Source organism: Cetorhinus maximus, chromosome 9 (assembly GCF_964194155.1).
Source record: "Cetorhinus maximus chromosome 9, sCetMax3.hap1.1, whole genome shotgun sequence".
In the NCBI taxonomy this organism is placed as follows: Eukaryota; Metazoa; Chordata; class Chondrichthyes; order Lamniformes; family Cetorhinidae; genus Cetorhinus; species Cetorhinus maximus.
Window position 1 is genome coordinate 92,751,648 of NC_135887.1, and position 18,511 is coordinate 92,770,158.

At 40.2% G+C, this 18,511-nt stretch overlaps 1 protein-coding gene across 3 annotated transcripts in view; it reads right to left on the reverse strand.

Annotated features, from left to right (window-relative positions):
• The window catches only part of lsp1a (lymphocyte specific protein 1 a), a 371,560-nt gene that overhangs the window by 42,413 nt on the left and 310,636 nt on the right, over positions 1-18,511 (reverse strand). For all 3 annotated transcript variants that reach the window (XM_078549109.1, XM_078549110.1, XM_078549108.1), the window contains 3 exons: positions 18,052-18,133; positions 16,181-16,312; positions 13,988-14,086 (listed from right to left, as the gene is read on the reverse strand). In XM_078549109.1, coding sequence (XP_078405235.1) covers positions 13,988-14,086; positions 16,181-16,312; positions 18,052-18,133 — 313 coding nt within the window. The remainder of the gene's footprint in view (positions 1-13,987; positions 14,087-16,180; positions 16,313-18,051; positions 18,134-18,511) is intronic.

The window sequence follows — 18,511 nt, forward strand, 5'->3', positions numbered from 1 at the left end:
AAATAAAAAATATATTCCACTCATTCGCTCATTATAATGGGCAAACTAAACCAATAGCAAGCATATGGGTCACGTGGCTTTAAGTATGTACAACCAGGGTCACACGTGTAGAAATGGAGCCCATACAATTAAAGGAAAGGTATTGTTTTCTTTTTGAAAAATTAGACTGGATTGTTCAATATAAAATTCCATTTATCCAGACATTTCAAACGTAATTTATCAAGTTAAAAATCTACACTGCATTTCTCAATTTATTACAGTTGTGACAATTGCCATTTTAATTATAATTTTTTAAAAATCTGATTATTTTGAAATCCATATCACAAAGTATTTCATCGATCCATGACAAGACCATGAGATTCCTATTGGTGGCAGAATGCTGGGCTTTCTACATTGCAACTACATTATGATACACATACAGAGTATTTTTGGCAAAGTAGTTGTATGACTAAGATTGTTATAAATTGCACATTAAAACTGCCAACTGGCACAAATTCTTGCTTCATAGCCCATGTGATTGCAAACTCAGTGATTTAATGTAGAATAACACTGTGTGTCATATTTGTTACTTTCCTGGTGACATTTTAGTGCACCAAATGCAATGCAATTCCATAAAAAGGGAGAGAATATAAGGCATTACATTTGTCACTCTTTTCCACCCTGCTTACCTTTGCTTGGGCATCAGTATTTTCAATCACTTCATAGCTAATCTATTTTTTCATAACCTAAAATATCTCTTGAAAGCTTCAAATGGATTTCTTCTCAAACTGACCAGATCCTTTTCTCAAACTGACTCCCAGGTTGAAACAGAGCAGCTCTTTTTATAAAAACAAAAAGCTAAAAGCTACTGCGAATGCTGGAAATCCAAAACAAAAACAGAATTACCTGGAAAAACTCAGCAGGTCTGGCAGCATCGGCGGAGAAGAAATCAGTTAACGTTTCGAGCCTTCATGGCCCTTCGGCAGAACTGAAGCATAAACTGGTTTAAGGTGGCGGGGGAGGGGGGCGGGGGGGGGGGGGGTGGGGTGGGAAAGAGAGACGTTGAGGGTGTGGTGATTGTGGAGATTCACAGACAAAAGGGTCAAAGAGGTGTTGAAGGTGGTGATATTTGTCTAAGAAAAGTGCTAATTAAGAATGGAAGACAGGATATTCAAAGTACAGCTGTACTTGAGCTGTACTTTGAATATCCTGTCTTCCATTCTTAATTAGCACTTTTCTTAGACAAATATCACCACCTTCAACACCTCTTTGACCCTTTTGTCTGTGAATCTCCACAATCACCACACCCTCAACGTCTCTCTTTCCCACCCCACCCCCCCCCCCCCCGCCCCCCTCCCCCGCCACCTTAAACCAGTTTATGCTTCAGTTCTGCCGAAGGGCCATGAAGGCTCGAAACGTTAACTGATTTCTTCTTCGCCGATGCTGCCAGACCTGCTGAGTTTTTCCAGGTAATTCTGTTTTTGTTTCAGCTCTTTTTATAGTCTGAAAAATAAATCATTTTCCAGACTTTCTGGATTTTGAATAATTGACCACACTATTAAATTTTTTAATTAAAAATTCTGTTAGTCATAGAGAAATCAAACAATTTGAATGGTGTTGTTCGAATTTGATATACCCCTTTCAAGGCTCCGGCTGAGGAAACTTGCAACATTTTAAGATAAGCTTGATACCAGGTTTTGAACTGCAGTCAGTTTTCAGACTGCTTATCTACAATGACTGATTTTAAAAGGAGCAGTTGCTGAACTAAAGCTAGTCACTTTTGCTACAATGAGTTTGAACTAGTGGGATTTTCTACAATCGGAATGAATGATAAAGGAACTCTGGATGATGGGAGAGAATAAGGAGATTTACTTACTGGGATTTCATCCCAAGAATTTGAGCTACTCAAATTCTGTAAAATGGGAATAAAAGCATATTTCTGGTATTTGGGATTGTAAACAAAGTAAATAGGAAAGGAAATTGATCTTTGGTATTCCAAATTTAAAGGGTTAGATTTCACAGTCAGCAGTGAAGCGACAGTGCTCAAAGAAAGTTGCCCACAAAAATCTAGCTATCTCCGTGGCATGGATATCCACCTTCCGAATGACAGTTTCAACCTTGCACCAAGTTAAGGAGGAGATCTCCAAGCATCCACCAGCAGTGATGCCATCAAACAGGGTAATCAGCCAATTACACTGAAGTATTTTCACAATCAGCAAACCCTGATGTAAAACCACCACTGAATCCCTTCACTATTTACTTTTAAGTTTTACAGATAATGAAATAAATGATTGGGACATACATGCAGGATTAAGGTAGAGGGTGGAATATCATAATTTTTAAAAACAAATCAATATATCGAATATCATAATGGGCAAATTTGATATTCAACAAATATAAAATGAATATGTTTAGGCCCAGTGAGTTTGTTTAACAATAATTATGAACTTAGTCCACCATTAAAATCCCACTTAGAGCTCACTCAACAAGGCGCAACTTTTTCAAGGGCTTTCACTGCAAGAAAGAGAGCATAAGAGTGGAGTTCTCTTTGAGTTCAATGATCTCTAAATGATTGCATTCTGGGGAAAACTCACCAGCGTACCCTCTGGAGAAGCGTAATATCAACAACAGCAACTTCTGGATTTATGTGTTTGACTGCACATGTGCAAAGTCCAGAAGTTGCTGTTACTTTCAGAGGAGTAATGACGGCAAACACAACAGCTTCGTTATCATTGCTACTGCAAAATCTGGGCTAAAGCAAGTAAATTATCTATGATTTCACCAACATAGTGAAACCTCTATTCATTCCCACAACATAAGTGATTTGATTGGTAGATAATGGGAATTGATGTTAATCAAGCTCTCCATATATTGGACACAAAACAAAAACAGAATTACCTGGAAAAACTCAGCAGGTCTGGCAGCATCGGTGGAGAAGAAAAGAGTCGATGTTTCGAGTCCTCATGACCCTTCAACAGAACTGAGTATAGTTAGGAGAGGGGTGAAATATAAGCTGGTTTAAGGTGGGGGGGGGAAGAGAGAAGTTGAGGGTGGGGGGGGGGGGCGGTGGTTGTACGGACAAGCAAGCAGTGATAGGAGCAGATAATCAAAAGATGTTACAGACAAAAGGATCAAAGAGGTGTTGAAGGTGTTGATATTATCTAAGAAAATGTGCTAATTAAGAATGGATGGCAGGACACTCAAGGTACAGCTCTAGTGGGGGTGGGGTGGAAAGACTGACGAGGTATTAGTTGTAGATTTTAAAATAATGGAAATAGGTGGGAAAAGAAAAATCTATATAAATTATTGAAAAAAACAAAAGGGAGGGGGAAGAAACGGGGTGGGGATGGGGGGAGGGAGTTTAAGATCTAAAGTTGTTGAATTCAACATTCAGCCCGGAAGGCTGTAAAGTGCCTAGTCGGAAGACTTTTGTTTTTATCTCCGTATATTGGTCTTGCAAATATGCATACCCTCCCCCGGAATAAAGGCAATGTATACTCAGTCTTCTGGGGTTGTGTAACTGATTTCTATTGGACAGGATGAGACTGGTGTTACTGGTTAATGCAATGAGGCAACATCTGGGCAAGTTCTTAAGCTGTGAAAACTCAGCTGGTTAATTTGTGTTGCAATATCATTAGCTTTCATCTGATGATGGGATCGTTATATTCTTGAGTGCCAGTGCATCAAGAATCTTGCTATTTAACAGAAAAAACTTTTGACTACACCCATCATGAATTATTCCAACTTTTTGAGAAGGTGTATGAAATAATGGAACAATTAAAATCCCTGACTAAAACAAGCTTGAATAACAGACTTTAAAAACTCAACCTCCATCTTGAGAAATTTAAAAATATCTGCCTCTGCTCAGTAGATGTTGAGTAACAAAAGAAAACAGAGATGACTTGCATTTATTTAACACGGCTATTATTACCCTCAGCATTATCTTGCTGCACTTGGGATATAATGAATTACTGTATTTTAAAACCTCTGTCGCCACAATGTATGCAAACATTTTCCTCACAAAGATCCTACAAGGAGCCACGAGATGAATGACCGGTCAATCTGTTTTTGGTAGCACTGGTTCAGAGAAAAGTTTTAGTCAGGATTCCTCAATATTCTTCAGAATGCATCAAGGTACTTGAGTTACTTGAACCCGGGCCTCATTTTTCACACCCCGTTCAGCAAAATATTTCCAAGATCCAGCAGCCGCTGGATTGTTAACCTTACGCGGCTGAACTCCTGGAACGCACCTTGGAAGCTACAAACCTTTGATTCAACAACTAACTAAACCAAACTAAAAACATTTAATTCAAGTATTTCTAATACATGTGACTGAATAAGAAGTGCTTTAAATTGAAATATTATTCATTCATTTACAATGGAATGCTGGTCCATCACAGGGTAGAATGCAGGCATTATATCCAATCAGGCTTCTTTGGCCAATGACCTCGCCGATGTAAAACCACATCACAATTTCCGTGGCCACAAGTCTGCTCCTCAGGGCATCCTTTACAGTTATTTGTTTGTAACTCCCAGCCTTAAATAATGTCACAAGACCCTTGAAGCTTTCAACAGCCACTGGGATTTCTCCAGGAGTTGGAGGAGTCAGCTCCACCCGAGCTGACAGAAGGTAGCCAGACATGGTTTAGAGTAATTAGCAGCAGCCAGGGCGAGCTAGGAGCCACTGGTCACCACTTTCTGCATCAACTGCTGTGCCGCCCCAGCCATCTTCACAATGTCATTGACAAGTTGTTAAAGTCGAATTATCTTTCTCAGCTGTGCTCTAATTATCTCTTAAAGTGCAGCCAACATGGGCTTACATATGTTGAAGTTGTCCAGCATGTAAACATTACAGACAGGCATTAGGGGGCGCTATTGCCTTATAGCCTCAAACTACATCTTATTCTGTTTTTTCTGTCTGGTTATCTTGGGTGGAAATACTTCCAGTGTAGATAATTTATGTGTAAAGGAACAATGAACTACTTATCTCCTTCCTCTGCAAAAAGACGAGCATTGAATTTTGTAATTAAGTACAGTTGCTGTCTCAGGAGGCTGAGACTCACAAGGGTTTCAATGAACCTCAGCTTTTTGGACTCATGTCACTGAGTCTAAATCTAAAAAATCATGACCTACTTTTGCATTTGGAAACGCACACTTACATTAACTTTCTCAATTTTGTTTTAAAGAATTGGGTTTTTTTTTTAAGAAATGGTCACCTGGTGGTGAATAGAATGAGCTTCGATCTTAAGAACCAAGTTCAGTGATCAAGCACTTTCAGGTCCGGTGTAGTTCAGCCAGTTGCAGAGTAGAATTTCCCTGGCCTTGTGCTTTATTTCTTACTTCAGGAGATCACATGCCAGTATTAATTTAGTAAATTCCCATGCCAACCATCCCAGAGTTACAGTCAATTTGTACTGAATTGTGGGAGGATTTTATGCTTTTGTCAGTCTCAGGGGACCAAATTGAAACTGCCCAAAGTTTATTTGTATAGGACAGTCAGAGGTTGTATAGGACAGTTACTGTCTCCCTCTATAATGACTGCCTAAGAGGAAGGAGACTGCACTCTGGCTTGAGCTGGATACAATCTCAGGTTTCATAGGTGAAATGGCAGTTTGCCAACTAGCAGTGCTGAAAAATGAAAACAATTTCAAAAGGAGCTTGGTTGTGAAAGAAGCAGAACAATGAACTCTTTGCCTTTATTTTTGCTTTTGTTTTGTTTTTCCCCCCTGGATGTTCCACTTGTCGCATATAGAAGGTAGGCTGGACCTGGTTTGTATCTCACAGTCAATGCGATCACAGCGCCTGGTTTTAATCACACTATGGTGTCGGAGAGGAAATTTCCAGATTGCCTCTGTTGTGGGCTGGCCGAGTTGTACTATTAGTGATAGAGTTGATCTGCAGACACTTCTTGGGTGGAAACATTAAGTTTATTTACAATATACTCAGCAGCAACTACATGTGTGCTTTCAACTCCATCTCTATCTCTACAGACCTCTGAGGTAGCCTGCGCTACTCTCATATTGGTTACTACAGATCATGTGATCTTCCTTAACAAGTATTATTCTTAAAGGTACATTACACACTAAATAAACCATAATTACCAAAGCCTCTGAATTGGCTGGTGGTTTTATTTTAATCAAAAAGAGTGTGTTTAAAGATAAGAAATTAACTCTGAGCTATATCACACCAGTATTCATATTTTAAAGAATGGCAACGTTCTCTTTCAAATCAGCTGAGAACCATCAATTGTCCGAAGCTGACATTCAGCACTCAGTGTACAAAGACACGGAGGTCAGTCTTTCCTCAATTTCACAAAGGCGAGGGGAGGTTGTGTACAGTATTCACTATTACCTGCTCACATGACTATAGGGAAAATAAAAGTTATTTATCAATTGATAAATATAATGGACATAACAGAGGAACACTATTCAAGATAGCAGTGCATTAATTCAATTCAGAGTAAATGGCCTCAGGGTACCTGGCAAAGGGAAGTCAAAACATCAACTCATTTTCCTTGGTACTTGGTACGCTTTCCCTCTCGTGTCTTCCACCAGGGAGTTTTCACAGGAGGTGTACACGAGTGCACTCGGCGGTCACATTAATTAAAACAGTTCAACAGTTATTCCTAAAATGAATCCTTAGAAGGCATGGAGATTAAGGTTTGTGGAAGGTTTCCTGCTCCTTATTTATTATCCAGTGATCCCTCCTAGTATTTTTAATCAGAAGCCGTATTTACACTTTTGAAGTGACACTTTTTCGCCTTTTTTCCTGAAGGTGCTGACTCCTGCTGGGCACAGTTCCAGAGACAGAGTTAACTTGCTCAAATATCCTTCTTTCATGCATGAGCTGGGATAGGGACTATCCCTTCAGAGAGGACAGCACCTGTTTCTACCCTATATCCACATGTGCACTGAACAACAAGAATTATTGGATCCCAATCAGGAATCTTATCTAATGCTTTTCTCTCTCTCATCTAGATTCACCAAGGACAATGATAGCCTGACATACTGGTCTTGATCACAGCTGTAGACTATTCTCTACATCATATTTTAAAAATGGGTGTCTGTAAGAAGTTTTACTTTAGCATATTTAGCAGCAAACATTCAGATAATTCCACAGCAGGCTAAACTTGCAGACAACCTTGATGGTCTTGTCTTACTCGCTAGCCAGCAGAGGTTCACTTCTTTGTTGGGTATGTACTGCCACCAGATTCAATGGCTTCACCATTAGCAACACCATTTCAGGAACAGCACCAGGAGGCTGCACAGTGGCAGCAATGTAAAAGGGCTTTATAACTTGTAATCTGCTCTCTGCCCTTTCAGCAACCAGGCTGGTTAGCTACACAATGACCAAAAAATGTCTAATATTAGTTTTCTTTTAGAAAATTTAATTAGAAAGTCATTCACTTTGTGAGGACCATTATTCATTAAAATCACATGCGGATGGGAAAGTTTCCTTGGTAATGACTTGCCTGGTTCTATCAATGGGAAATCTCTACTGAGCTGCAAACCTTGAATTTAAGGAAAGAAAAGGCCACAATGTGCTGCATATCACCCATGGTGTGTATGATAAGGAGGGGACCTTAGTCCTTACCTACCTCCGTCAGACTTTATTATACTGAAATATGTGAACTAGAGAGAGAACTGGCAGTTGTAAATATCAACGAGAAGCCATGACATAATGTGGTAAGGAGTTCACATGGACTTTAGTGACTATTACTATTTGTATTACGTAGATGTATCCAGCAGCAAACATCTGTGGGTGTCACTTCAAACTGTAATATAAATGAGGGGGCGTGTATGAATCCAGATGCTCAGGACATCATGGAACACGTTTTCCACCATTTTTCCATCGGTTTCCTGGTCCACCCAAGGCAGCCAATGAAGGAAAATTAGGCAGTAAAAGCTGAAGCCAGGACCCTGCCCCAAGAAAGCTACCTGAATCATTTTCCTCTTGCCTACTGAAGGAAGGAAGTGAGCATTGTCTGCTGCATCCTCACAGTATTTCCTATAAATAACAATGGCTGGGTGGGTTACACTTCATTTTTCTCCCCTTCCATGCGAGGTAATGGCCACCATGGCAAACAACATGACTACAAAGCAGGCATAAGGTGGGGCCTGCTTATGGTGGGCCACAGTTCTCCATTGTTGAAAGCCACAAGGGACCCAAGAGAAACTTGTGGGTAAGTCTTAAAATAAATGTTTACATTAAGAGGAAAGTTAAATAACCAAGTTGCTTTAAAGAATTTAAGTATTTTAAAAGTATATTTAAGAGCTGCAAAGGTTGATTTTAAAAGTATATTTAAGAATTGTAAAGATTAATTTTGCGATTGGATGGGAGAAAAGGTCAGGTTCTCAGGAGTAGGGTTAAGGGTGAAGGATTGTGGAGGAGTGGTGGAGGGTGGGCTGGTGTGGAGGCTGATGTCCAGATTTGACTGACTTGGCGCAGAATAACCATGACAATGTTCGCCAAAAGCTTGTAACCAATTGTGTCAGGCTTGAAATTTCATCCTGATTGCAACTGACAATTTAAAAGTTATACGAATAAATTATTTGCAATCACTTTTAACCGAGTCCTGGCAAATGTAATTGGGAACCCTAAAGGGATTGGGTGGGGAGGATGGTTCTCCAACCACCACCATTCCCTCCACCCCACCCCCCCCCTCTCCCTCCACCATCCTCCCCAACCTCACACTGGCTCCACCACTTTTTTTCTCCAACAGACCTCTTTCTGCTTCTGCTTTGTGAAGGAACAGGAGGATCAGAAGTATGAGCATAGTCTGTACAGGCACTGTAGGTGGCCTCTGGCTCTTGCAGGGTGGTACCCGGGCCTCCCTGCCTGAAGATCCAGCTGGACCTTTCAGGAGGCTGTGCTTCCTTCACAAACCAATAACTGCTCTCAAGTCAACAGCAGGCAAAGAGATCACAAGAGAGACCATCGACTGAAAAATGTGAGACTGCTGCCCAAAACACTTCCTCTCTCTGAGCATGCTATCACTGCTAGACAGCTGATTGCCAACTTCTCAGAAGTCACTTCACCTGTCTAGTACTTTGCTCACCTTCAGCTGCATTTCTCTGTGGCCAGCCTTCACCATAACACAGAGACAGCCTAAGCAACTGCACCTTGCACCTCTGATGAGACAAACACAGAGGCACTATCGCCACGAAGCACTATCATAACAGCACTAGCTGCCTTCTCTTCAGCGACATGCCCTTACACAGGGCAGAGTGGATAGACAGCAAGATCCAGCTGGACATGAAAGGCCAGTAAGATGAGAGTGAGTGTTAGTTTTGCTGTTCAGATGGGGATGTGAGGCGCCTGCAGAGAGAAGAATGAGTGTTGCTGCAATGCATGTTGTTCTGAGGAGTGCAGTGCAGGAAAATGCATAGGAGTCAAAGGGTGGGCTTGGCACCTGAAAGTGTTAATGCCATTCACCTCTTCTGGCTCCTGAAGTCCTAGATCCTCTTGGTACTGTCTGCAGGCTGGAGGGAAAACACTTCTGCTGATGACCTTCTTTGCCACTTCCATTCATGCCTGCTTGGTTGGAAGGTTGTCCTCTTCTTCCTGAGCTTGGGAGAGCTCACCTCACTACAGTCCCTCAGATCCCACAGCAAGACCTCCAGGTAAGAGTGAGGCACCCGGGAAGCAGTATCTCCAGGTTTCCTCTCCAGTCCTGTAGATTCTGCAGCCTCAAACTTCAAAAGTCCAAGTGCAGGTTCAGCATTCTAACCCATATCATAGCCCTCTTAATCAGAAATCCTTCCTCAGATGCGTCATCGTACCCGCCTTCCCTGGTTGGCTGAGGAACCCAGATGTGGGCTGGTAATGCTGTGTTCGTGGAAGAGTCTCAACAAAGCTCACTCCTTCACCATTCTGATTCCCCACCCTCAAATGGCCCCACCATTCCAGCAGAGGCTAAGTTGATAAAATTCCATCCTTTTATGTTTAAATTCTAGCTTGACTTTTGCGTTTGAGAACTTGCTGCCTTAGGAATTCCCTGAATATAATCAAATCTGAAACATCCATCAATGATTCCACTTGGGGCTCAACACATTCACTACACACATTTCAACTCAGAAAAACACAAACTCAACTCCACTTGAACATTGTAATTGTTGGGAACTTGATGCCAAGTGAGCGCTTCAGTTACACATGCCACTTGGGTCCCTCACCATCCATTTATAAATATAAATGGATGGTAAGGACATTCAAAAAGCTCTTCCAGCCTCAGCTGAGCTGTTGGAATAGGGAGGCACACGCAGGTTGAACACAGTCCAGGTGTTTCTCCAACTGGGATTTAAAAGAATCACCTCCGACTGTTATCTCACACCTCTTTATGGTATGCTGAGGAACAGCATCAGTGGAGGAGGTCACCTGCCTACCAACCCATCACCCCAGCCACAGAATAATATATGATTTAGAGACAAAAGCCGAAAAAAGTTAAATATTTCAGGGGATCTCAAAAATAATCAAAGGTGCTTCAAATGGATTTTTTCTTTCAAAAATGTTTTTATAACACCTAATGTGTCATACATTAAAGATTTACACTAGAAGGAATTTGTAATTCCTTCTAGAGTTAAAATCAATTGTGCATATTTGTATTTTATCACCAATTGAAATTGAATGTTGATTAAACAGCATTGAGAGAACATTCTACAATTTGGGATTAGGGGGTATCTCAAAGGATTTACATTTGCCCACTGTTGCTACATTCATAGGGAACTTGGTGAACCCTGAATGCTAAAAAGGAGTTCAGTATATACTTCATTGTAGAGGGGAAGTTCCCCAAACTATTGTGGACTTCAACTCCAAGACATGGCTGTCACTCAAATCTAACTTCAGAACTGAGATGCCTTTGGGTTCTACAACCTGAGAATGCCATCAAGGTTGAAGAGGAGATACTGGCACAAATGGATTCAATGCCCAAGATCCCAATATAACATGGAATGACACTGGGACTTCCTAGGGAGAAGTCCAGGACCCAAAATCATCTTGATCTCAGTAAAAGTAGTGACGCGGGATGATAAACTTAGGCTCAGTATCTTGACCTGGTTAGTGAGCGGTAATCTCATTCCTCGTCTTAGTCCATCACTTTGCTGAAAAGTGTGGGAGTACAGATGCTAGGTGAGGACTGGACAAAGCTCAGCCGTGGTGCCTCCCCTTGTGCAACAGACACTCACTAAATGGAGCCCAATTTTAACTCTGTGCAAGTGAATAGGTTTCGAGTGAGCTGAAATCTCACATTGACTCAAGTCAAAGAATGGCACTTTAGGTACTGGATGGTACCCAAGATCCTTGGACACAAGTGTCAGCATTTTTAAAAGGAGAGGAAAGAACTGAGGGAGAACAATGATATTGCTTTGGTTTTCTCCTTGTCTATAGTACAGGGAAGATAATTTCCATCAAAGGGATTGCTCCCTTCACCACAATAATCTTCTCTGGTTAATTCTCTTCTCAAATATTATAATGATGTGAAACAACATAGCATATTACAACTCACCAAGATTTTACTGGAAAGTTCTACACCCTGACCTAGGAAACCCCACAAAATTTATTCCTAAAGAATTTGTTCATAAAGACTGAAGAAGAACCTGCAAGAATGTTGGCTAGTATATCCTCAGGGTATTTTGCTACAAAAAAACCCCAAGAAACCTCAGTAAATAGAAAGGAATGCATTCTCAGCTCCAGGGTAACCATCTCCCTGCTATTAAATTCGTCACACATGCCAAACTGGCTACTTTTCAACACGCCTTGCAGTTTGTTAAGAGATGTCAGGAAAATTACCTTATGAGACAGCCAAGGCACAGGATGATTTAAAAAAAGGCACAGAGGATGCAGAAGGAGAGAAATAGTCAGAGCCAGAGGCTACCGAGAGGTAAAGCAAATCCAAGGTTTGGAGAAAGCCTGAAGAGAAGAAAAAGAACGAATAGGCACAGAATGAAAAACAATGTCTACTCAAAGATTTAAGACCTTAACTAATGCAAGAAAACCTTAAAATTCCCTCCTTTTTCCAATTAATGAAAGATATCCATGTTTCCAAAAGGTCACAAAACTCTGTGGGATGCATTGATTGTTAATTTGTCAGCCATTCTTCTCCAGTAAAGTGACACAAATAATAATGAGGTGAATGATCAATTAGTTAAGCTTTTTCATAGCATTTGTTAAGGGAGAACACTGGCTGAATGGGCGGAATCTTCGTTAGCATCCCCTCCAAAGGGCAACAGTTTTGGAAAAAGTCAGCATTTTCTTGGTACTACATTGGAGCGACAGCCTGGATTGAGCTGTGTACCTTGAGCCCACATCTTCGAACTTGGTGGCAAAACCCTCACATTCTCAAGCTTAAGCTACAAACCAATTCTACATTTGTTTGCTTTGATGCAGTTGACTTTCTATTAGAAAAGCTTAATAATATCAATCAATAATAACACTATGACACAAGATAGAAATCAGCACAAAATCAATTAACCTATTGAAAAGAACATCAATTTAATGTCTGGTTTGTCTCTTATGGATTGTCAGAAACCCTGCTCAATAAACAATCAGACAGTAACCAGGCTTTGCAATACTCACTGCTGTCAATGGAAAAAACAGCACGTGGTGGTAGCTTTTATTATGCTATATTGTTATATTGATCTATTCACCGGTCAATAGCCTCTCACCCATCCGGGTTTCCATTACACAAAAAGAAAAAAAAAATTGGCTATGAATCAGAATTAGATAAAAATTGCTGGAAGTAAAAAGAAGACAGCTTAACATTTATCTAATAAAGGGTCTGTGCCCAAAATGTTAACCTATTTTTTGGATGCTGCTGGATTTGCTGTGTATTTGCAGCATTCCTAATTTTACAATCATATGTTCTATACAATAATCCTTTGACTAGAGTACAATCCAGGATTCTGTCATTTTGACTGTTAAGTACATACTTCATTATCTCTATAGTCTACATTGTGGCCCTTGAGACTGCCCCGGTGGACTTTTTATTTGCTGTTTAGATACATTTAGGGAAACAAATGTTGTAGTGAGTCACAAGATTTGTAGGAAATGATCTCAGGATTCTGTGGTTATTCTTAAGCCATAAGGTGGCCCCACTGGGTCCTAACTAATCACAGTTACCCATTGATACATTTGGCACAGTACAAGATCATGCCCATCAGTTCAGTGGCACATTATGGCAAAAATAATTTTCTTTTTAGTTCACTAACTGCCTGAAAAGATGCACAAGTTCCATTTTTCCCTTCTGTGTTTTCTTCCCCAGGAATGGTAATTTCAGGGTGAGGCATGTCTTGGCAAGTGCAGGACATTCTCAGTCACCTCTCACCCACGTGGCCCTTCTTAATGTGTGAGCCAAGACTTTGAATGTTAACACATTTAATTGACTGTGGAGGTCGCCTGACATCCACACGAGTACATTCCAGTAGGACCCATCTGAACCTAATTTAGGTCAATGCTCTGACTGGAAATTGACCCCGGGATGCTTATAATTCCTTTTCTAATTAAAAACAATAGTTGTCCCCTCCACTCTTAATACACCAAAAACTCCAATGGTATATTAATTTGTTGGACATGTGGCTTAATAGCCTAGGTTTCCAGATCAGCATTATTTTAATGCTTATGCTATTTTGCTTGCAATAAATAGGTTAATGGCAGCATTAAAATAATGCCAATTAGAAAATTTAGGCTAATAGACTTAAAGGCAGATATGCCCTTCACGCTAACTTTTTATTCATCAGTTGTGTCATGTTTATAATCGCTCCCAGAGGGAAAAAAAACAAATTTAAATCTAATTTTTTGTTGCTTGAGATACCTGTGATGCATTTTTTTTTTTGCCGATTTAACATCAATTACTGTTGTTCATCATGAGCTCAAAACACAAGGGAATAGCTCTCAGTGCAAAAATATAGTACAGAAAGGGAACTGTCCCCCCTTCAAAACACTATGTTGTGATAAACGTTTGCCACTGCAATGGAAAGCCAACTAAAAGTCAGAGTGTAGATATATGTTTCCTTACAGTTGGTTTGGAGGGGCTGGCCCTGGGACTTGCTTCTGGGTTCTTGCTCACCCACTGATTGATGAGGTCACAAACACCTACTTTCAGTCCGTCAGTATCCTGGATTTAAAAATAAATGAGATTAGTGGGCAGAGGCTGGGTTGGGGTGGGGGGGAAGAGGCAACACATTCATTATCGAAATTATTATTTCTAAAATATTGAGCAAATCATTCACAAAGACCTTTTTAAGACCTTGGTGAGTAGGGGACAGGATTACATTTCTGACAATCACTCTTTAGTTAGCATAAATTGACAGTGCATTCAGAGATCAATGGCAGGCCAGCATTGCTTTTCCATCTGTTTCTAGCCAAGGATTTGCTAAAACGTAACAAAAGCTCATTAGAATCTGGGAGTATAGGAAAGAATAACATGAATGATGAGACACTGTCCAAACAGACCAATCCCACCTGACAAAAGCATCATGCACTAAGTATGTACTGAAACAGAAAACTTATGTAAATGCCTAAGGCACATCCTAAGAGCATCCTTCCCCTGTAAATTAATAGGGCAGTAATTTGGAATTAATGGGCCAGTTACAGAAAATTGAGGGGAAGTCCCATACTAATCTGATGGAAAACACAATGCACTTTTGTTTTTGGAGTGACAACGACAACAATTTACATTTGTATAGTGGCTTAACGCAGGGGAAAAAAAAGGTCCCCAGTTTCTTCAGAGGCATGTGGAAAAATGAATTCTATGTAAGGAGAGGGAGGTGACCAAAAACAAGAGTTGGGTTTTCGAGGAAGTCTGAAAGAAGAGGGAGATACAGAGGCAGAGGGAGAATTTCAGGGAGCGGAATCTGGATGGCTGAAGGCACAGCCAGCAAAGACAGAGCAAAGATAAAGCAAGGTAATAACGGGGCTGAAGTTAGAAAAGTGGAGATTTTGGGGTTTGGGGGAATGGGACAGTAATAATTTGTATTACTGTCTGAGGTTACGGGAACAGATAGGCCAGGGCCATAAATGAATCTTACAGAAGGATAAGAACTAGAAATTTGAGGTGTTTGAGAATCAGAAGCAAATATAGATCAGCAAGGATGGAAGCAATGAGCAAGAAGGACTTAGTTCAGGATAAAATCTGGCCTTTGTGGTGGAGAGGATATGGCATTGGAAGCTGAGCTTGAAGTCAAATAGTGTTATGCACTATCCTGTCTCCCTGCTTTTTGTGAAACACAGTAAAAGAGGTTAGCAAAACCAGCATGAGGAGAAATCCAGAGACTGAAAAGAGGAAGGCATTTACACAGAAACTGGCAGTGTTTATGCTCCACTGAAGCCTCCTCCCATCTTTCCTCATCTAAATCCATCACTGTAACCACCTACTCCCTCATATGCTTTCCGAGCGGAATGAATGCTTAATTCCATTATTATTCACCAGACTTGATAAATTTTGTTGGCAAGGAACCACTAATGTTCCAATTCGAACTCATTTTTAAGACTGACACACACAGTCCTGAAGACAACTCAATTTTTAAAAAAATGTATGTCGATTTATCTCAGTGCTTAATATACTGGTATAATGCATCAAATTAAATAAATGATAATCCAAAGCTTCTGGAGCCTAAGACGCCACTTGAATGGCCAATAAATTTGTCTGCACTTCACACATTCACTATTTGCCTGAACTTTCAACTTCCTCAAATTTCCCTCAGTTTGGAAAATCAATGTTTGCACAGTAACAGCAAATAATATACAGAGAGCTGATTTACGGTAAAGAACCTCATTTTTATTTTCTAAGGAAGCAACTAAAGTTTAAGAATGCTAAATATTATTCATGGCTGGCTTGGGAATAGATGGACAGAAAGCTGTGATAAACCTGTGTATTTTATTTCCCCTTCTAATGATGAAGTGAGTTTTTAAAATTTGGATACTGATCCCCGTGTAACAACATATTGGCTGTTCCCATTCACAGCAGCTTTCTCAAGGTATTTTGAAAAGGAAGGCCTTTTGCAGTACCTATGGTACTGAACAGAAATACAGGAAATGACAGCTGGCAAAGGCTTGGATTTTCAAAATTAAGCTGAAAGACCTTGCTGAGTCTTACAGGAGAAAGTAGGTTTCTAGTTCACCCAACTACAGATGTCAAGCCAAGTAGATCAGTGAGCACTTGTAGATGGTGGTCCAAGTTGGTGCAGAAGTGACAAAAGTAGTCTCTTACCTTAGATGGTGTCCCTTTGGTAGCGGAGTTACCTGTGACATCGCCTGCCTCCCATAGGCTCTTCTTGGTGGCAACATCCTCTGGTAGGTTTGGCATGTCCAGTGACGTGTGTCTGAGTGACTTTGTAGTGCTCTGCACGTGAGAGACAGAGTATAATACTATTAAATGAAGGTAAATTAGCATTTATCTGCTGAAGTAACTCCAAAGAATGAATACACCACCCCAACATAATGAGACAGGCAGTTTCTACAGATGCTCACAGCCTAGGTTCAAACACAATGTATGGCCTCTTGGGCAAAATACTAGGTGATTGGCCCATCATTAGAATGTACCCTAGCAAAGAGTCAGAAACGGCAAAGGGGAAGAAGAAAATTGGCACAGAAAGGAAAAAAAATATAATGTTGGAAGCTCCTGTTTTATGAGGAAATTGAAAGCATTTCACCAATAATTCAAAAACAAACTTTTAATTTCACATGAGGAAGTTACAACATTAATTCCTTTGCATTCTATGTTACACCAATAAATCCACTTCAAAAGTGATTCATTGGCTGTAAAGTATTTGGGATGTATTGAGGTCATGAAGGATTTGATCATCATCTTTTGCCTTTTTCTATCCATTTGCATGAATACATTTTCAATATTTACCCACTTACAATAATCAATGTTAATGGTATCACAACAGAGTACATGCGGGCAGGGGAAGTGCTTTGGCTCAAGGCTGACAGCATGGCGGAATTCAAATCAGGGTAAATTATCAACACAGGGATTACTGAGCTAACAGGGTGAGGGAACTGCAATAATGCCAGTAGAGATACAAACCCTTAAAAGCCACAGTGTTAACTGGGTCAAGATATTGAGCCTAACAGTGAGGAAACTGAATTAATATCAGTTGAGTTACAATTATTCGCAATGGGTGCATTTTGGATGCTGAAGCCACAGCATTTCAAGTGCAGAGTCCTTAAATCAAATGCCTTTTAATTTGGTCAAGATTTGCTTGTACTAAGAATTTTTAATACTAGTCAAATGGAACTCTTTCTATTTCAGGATCAGCACCAAACATTTCCAGGTCAGGTAGAGAATGTCTGGACAGAGAGAAAAGCTACCTCCAGCAATTTTGTTAATGCAAAATTAGGAGCAGTTCTCAAACTGTCGCCCACACTCAACAGGAAGTAGATGCAGACTGACCCAAGTTCACTTCATGTAGAGCCTGCACTGCTAGCAGAGAGGAGACTTCTACGATGTCAGCTTGATTCAAACCCACATACTGAAGATGTATTCCACTCTGATCCTCTCAAGCATCTGATTATGTTATTGACACATTTATTTAGTTGCCAGCAAATCCAGGAACACTAACTTATTCTGAAATTTTAAGACTTCTGGCTTGAAAATAGTGACAATGGTAATGGACACCTACAACAAATAAAATCAGCTCCTTCTAACAATAATTCAACAGTGTTCCTTCATTGATGAATTATTTTATATTGATAAATAAATAGTAAATCACACAATGAGCTTCAGTTTACTATGGCAAGTGGTGCCATAGTGGTGACAGTCACTTTGCGTAAGCACATTGTGCAAACCAAGGACTTTTCCATTGGGAGGGAGAAAAATTTGAAGGGACAAGGCTTCCTTGTCCAAATCCTAAGACCAGGCCATACTGTAATGAAGGTCAGTCAGCAGGATTAATCGGGTGATTGTCATGTACCTTTCCAACCTGCAATAAGTAACTTCACAAAAGGCTAAAGCAATAAAGGAATGCAGGCTCCACACATATCTAAGATTCTTGTAACAATTCCATTTTAAGGGATTAAGGTCTGTGGGTAAAAATCAATACGCATCTGTGGCTGTACAGTGAGTAAAACTCAGATTACCTCAATGGCACTGGTATACTGCTCCAATCGTTCGTCAATCTTTGATATATTACCTATGGGCTGGGTCTTCTTAATACTGTTACTGTAATTTTCAAAAGAGGTAACTAAAATTATACTTTCAAAAAAAAGCATTTTGAAAAGTCACACTACAACTTTGAAACATCACAGGTGGAAGCATTCTTTCCAACCTTGTGGTGTTATATAGCAATCATATTCAGAAGCATTATAATGATAATACATGTATGCAACAAGAATAAGAACTTGTATTTATTTATATAATGCCTTTAATTCAGAAAAAAAATTCCAAGGTGCCTCAAGAGGTGTGACAAAACATCGACAACAAGCCAAAGAGAAGATAAGATGTGTGACTGAAACCTTTGACAAAAATGTAGGCTTTCAAGGAGAGTCTTAAAAGGTGTTGGTGAAGGGCTGTAAAAGTTTGGAGAGGGAATTAAGGAGC